Here is a 4701-nt window from a genome sequence, read left to right as displayed (position 1 = left end):
CAGAACCTGCCATGAGTGACGGAAAGGAAGAAACACGATAGCATGTGTCCAAGGTGGACAGACTATCTATAGCGAACAGACAAAAAGTAGACGGATGCAAAGTGGACGGTGGCAAAGCCATGTGGCATCCACATGGTTTAATTGGTCCTCAAGAAACTTTAAATGGAAATGTCTTGTACTCCACAATTAACCACAATCAACTTAATCTCTATATGGAAAGATCCCGTAAAATACTTGTATTAATGAGGATCTTCCCTACAAAGAAACATCTTCCTTGCCAAGGAACCAAAGTCGGTTGAATACCACTATAAAAACCCAAAAACCCTTAGAAATTAAGGTATGCATAATTTACCCCAGTTTTGACACTCTAGAATTGTGAAAGTTCTTTAACTTAACCTTCGGAAGGTATTTGGCCGGTACTACACCAGTACTCTCTGTAAGGTCTCTTTCTTCTTCTTTGTTGTGTAGGTCTTATCTAGAGCATGCAAGGATCATGTAGCTTACTGACGATTTTCAGCACCGTCACTACTTATGATCATTTTTTTTTCTAATTTTTAATAAGACAGAACGTGTGGTGATTTTTGTTATGTTGTGATTTTTTTTATTATTTATTTTTTGAGAAACATGTGGTGATTTTTATTGAGTATATGTGATTTTTTTAAAATTTTTTTTATAGTTCATTAATATTAGATTTTTAGTATTTTGCACTCATTAGCTCACTTGACACAAAAATTAAAATACTTAAGTAGATACATGGCACAAGTTTAAGTGGATAACTATGGTGTAGTTCCCATGTAAATTTAGACACAGGACACAAAATTGGATTATAATTTTAAATTCTAATTCAATTTTCTCTAAGTTTTACCTATATATATATATATATATATTTTTTTTTTTTTTTTTTTAAAATTTAAACACAATTTTTAGTTATAATCCAATTTTTGACTTATATAGATATTTGACTTATAAATTTAAATTTTTTTAGTTATATGATTATGTTTTTTTATGGTTTATTATATTGGATTTCTCGTTTTTTACACTAAATTAACTAAGTTGACACAAAAATTTAAAAATTTAGATTAAATAGAACACGTGGCGCAAGATTAAACTTTAATTGAAATTCAATTTTTACACTAAATTAACTCATCTGGTTCAAAATTATAAAATTTAGATTAGACGAGATACATGGCACAAAATTAGACTCTAATTGAATATTAATTTGAAATTTAAAGTGCATTTAGATACCGCTTATTTTGTTAAAAAGTAAAAACAATAAAAAAATAATTCTCGGTTACTGTTCACTCACAAAACATTGTTCATTTGCCTTAATGCACTATTCATGTTTCATGAACAGTGCAAGAGGCGTTGGTAAAAAAAAAAACACTGAAACACAAATGCACTGCATTTCAACTGTACCCAAACGGGTACTTAATTAGATTTTCTCTCTACTTTAACTATTTTTATATATATAGATTATATATATAGATAATACAACCAATTTAATAAAATAATTTTTTAAAGTTTTTACCTTTTTAAGTTTTTAACAGCCAAAAAAAGAAGAGTTTTTACCTTTGGGTGAAGTTGGTTTCTACTGTCTACTGCCTCAAGCACGGTTGTCCTGCACGATTGTTTCACAATTTTGTAATACGTGTTTGATTTGAAATTCCCGCCGCCTTTTTAGCCCTCTCTCTCTCTCTCTGAGGTCTCAACGGCTAGTAGTCTAGCCTCTGTAATAGCCCAGACCCGGAAGAGCCATATGTGATTATTATATGATCTATGGCAAACCCACTTCGCTCTTCTATGGTATAGATAAATGCTACACTTTGCTAGTCGATTACATGAAGAGACGCATCAGCTATAACCATTCATTCCAACATATATGGAACGCTATTTGTTAAATGTACTTCACTCGTCTCTGCACATTAAACAATTCAAGCAAATTCACGGCCTCATCGTAACAAATTATCCTGCTCTTACTCCATTTTTTGTGCAGGGGCTTCTTCGTTTATCTATTGTTGTATATGCTCGCCAAGTGTTTGATAGAATTCCTCAACCAAGTAAAATCCTTTATGATTCCCTCATTTCTAAGTATTCTAAGCTTTCTTTGTACAAAGAAGCTTTAGAAGCGTTTGTTTTGATGCATGATAGTGGTACCCGGATGGTATGTTCCACAATTCCGCCTGTTATGAAGTCCTGCACTTCTTTATTGGCTGGTGAATTAGCCAATGAGATTCATTCGTTAATAGTAAAATACGGGTTTAGCTCGGATGTTTTTGTTCAGACTCCTTTGATGGATTTTTATGCCAAAATTGGTAATATAGATTCCGCAAAGAAAGTTTTTGATGAGATTTTCGTGAAGGATCCAATCTGCTATAATTGTTTGATTTCAGGGTATTCCAAGTCCGGCGATGTTGTGGCAGCGCAGCGGCTATTTGATGAGATGAGTGAGAGAACTGTTGTTTCATGGAATTCTATGATTTCTTGCTATGCAAACAATGGGCATTATCGTGAGGGTTTGAGGATGTTTGAGAGGATGCAAGTTGAGAGGTTTCGCCCTAACGAAATTAGTGTAGCCACTGTACTCTCTATATGTGCTAAGCTTAGGGATTTGGAAATGGGGTTGAGAGTTAAGAAGTTTATTGATGAGAACAATTTACATATAAATATGATAGTTTCTACTGCATTGTTGGAAATGTATGTGAAATGTGGGGCTGTTGATGATGCACGTCAGGAGTTTGAACGCATGGACAGAAGAGATGTTGTTGCTTGGAGTGCCATGATTGCTGGTTATGCCCAAAATGGGAGACCTAGTGAGGCCTTAGAACTCTTTGAAAGCCTGAAAAGCAAACAGATTAAGCCTAATGATGTTGCACTTGTTAGTGTTCTATCTGCATGCTCTCAATTGGGCTCATTGGAAGCTGGTGAGCGCATTGGCAACTATGTAGAGAGTCAAGGCTTTCTCTTTAATGTTTATGTGGCCTCAGCACTATTAGATATGTACTCCAAGTGTGGAAATATTAGTAAGGCTCGTCAAATTTTCAATCATATGCCTCAGAAAGATGTTGTTAGTTGGAACTCAATGATTGTAGGTCTAGCAGCTAATGGTTTTGCGAAGGAAGCAATTAATCTTTTTGAGAAAATGAAAGAAATTAGAGTGAAACCAAATGATATAACATTTGTGGGGATATTGACAGCTTGCACCCATGCAGGCCTTCTTGAATTGGGGCTTAGGATTTTCAGAAGCATGAAATCGGATCATGAGATTACTCCAACTATAGAACATTATGCTTGTGTTGTTGACCTATTTTGTAGATCTGGGAAATTGAAAGATGCCCATGAGTTCATATGTAGAATGGAAGTGGAGCCCAATGTTGTGATATGGGGCACCTTATTGAGTGCTTCTAGAATCCATTCGAATCTAGAACTTGCTGAGTTCTCCGTCAAGAAATTACTAGAACTTGAGCCTGAGAATTCTGGGAACTATATCCTTCTTTCTAATATATATGCAAGTGCTGGCAGATGGGAAGAATCCTTGACAGTGCGAAATTTGATGAAAATTAACAGAGTGCAGAAAACCTCTGCATATAGTTGGATAGAAATGGATAATAAAGTGCATAAGTTTTTAGTTGGTGACACATCCCACCCTAGATCTAATGATGTTTATCGCATTGTCGATGGGTTGGCAATGCAGTCGACTTGGGCTAGTTATAATTTTGAATTTGCATTGGAATTTTCATGGTGCTCATAGTAGAAACCAGTAATTGCCCACTACTGCAACTGGAAAAGTATGGTGGAGGTTGTACCACAGACAGTTTAACTTTAATCTCAGCTTGGACTTGGAAATCCTGCTCTCTTGCTTGTTGTCTAACCAAAAGAAAAGATGCCTGGGAAAAGTTTTCAAGGTAAACTGTTTTCATACTCATTTTGTATCTTATTTTAAATGGTAGATTGCATTGAATAGAATGGATTTTTAGGTTACTGGCCTAGCAAGGCATGTTTTTATGTATACTATCCAATCAAATATTGGAAATAAGCTAATGAAAACAAGCAGAATTGCATTTCCTAGATTTTGGCTAATTGGCGTGGTGGCTTCAGATTAGATGGTTTGTAGGAAATCTAAAATGCAAGCCAAGGCAGATGGATTAATCCATGATATATGGGGCAATTATTAATATTTTTTTTTTGTCTGAGTGTCACGACCCAAGAAAAGTGGTATCCACACGCTTGCATAACACACTCTCATCAAATCCCTGGTCAGGTTGCAATTAGGGCTCATTGTGTTTGTTTATATAACTCATCAACCTAATAAACATCCAATGTGGAACTCAGCACACTTGCACAATCTAGTCCAATCCAAATAATCCAGGTTATGACACTGTTTCCCTCAAATGCCAGCTGCAGAACTGATATAGCAGTACAAAATTATTTTCTAGAACTCAGTTCGTTCACATTCAAAATTGAGCTGTCCCTGATTGTTAGCTCTAAGATTATTTTAATGCTTCAAGTTTATTTGGAAACTTTTTATTGCATGTAGCAACAAACTTGATCCATTCCCACTTGAACCATCACATGTTATACAGCATGACATTGGATGTGAAAATATATGATTTGTCAATCCATTGTATTATTTCATGACATCATAGTATGCTTCATAAACAAGCAATGAGTCAGTTACACTAGCATCGAAGATATATGAATGAC

At 35.0% G+C, this 4701-nt stretch overlaps 1 protein-coding gene across 1 annotated transcript; it reads left to right on the top strand.

The window, feature by feature from the left end:
- Nucleotides 1-1663: 1663 nt before the first annotated feature.
- LOC142632051 (pentatricopeptide repeat-containing protein At1g08070, chloroplastic-like) lies at nt 1664-4701 on the top strand. The gene has a single exon (XM_075806474.1). It carries the CDS (start codon nt 1880-1882, stop codon nt 3746-3748), a length of 1869 nt encoding a protein of 622 aa, XP_075662589.1. The 5' UTR covers nt 1664-1879; the 3' UTR covers nt 3749-4701.

This window comes from Castanea sativa, chromosome 4 (assembly GCF_040712315.1).
Source record: "Castanea sativa cultivar Marrone di Chiusa Pesio chromosome 4, ASM4071231v1".
Lineage (NCBI taxonomy): Eukaryota > Viridiplantae > Streptophyta > Magnoliopsida > Fagales > Fagaceae > Castanea > Castanea sativa.
This window is presented reverse-complemented; position numbering and strand designations above follow the sequence as displayed.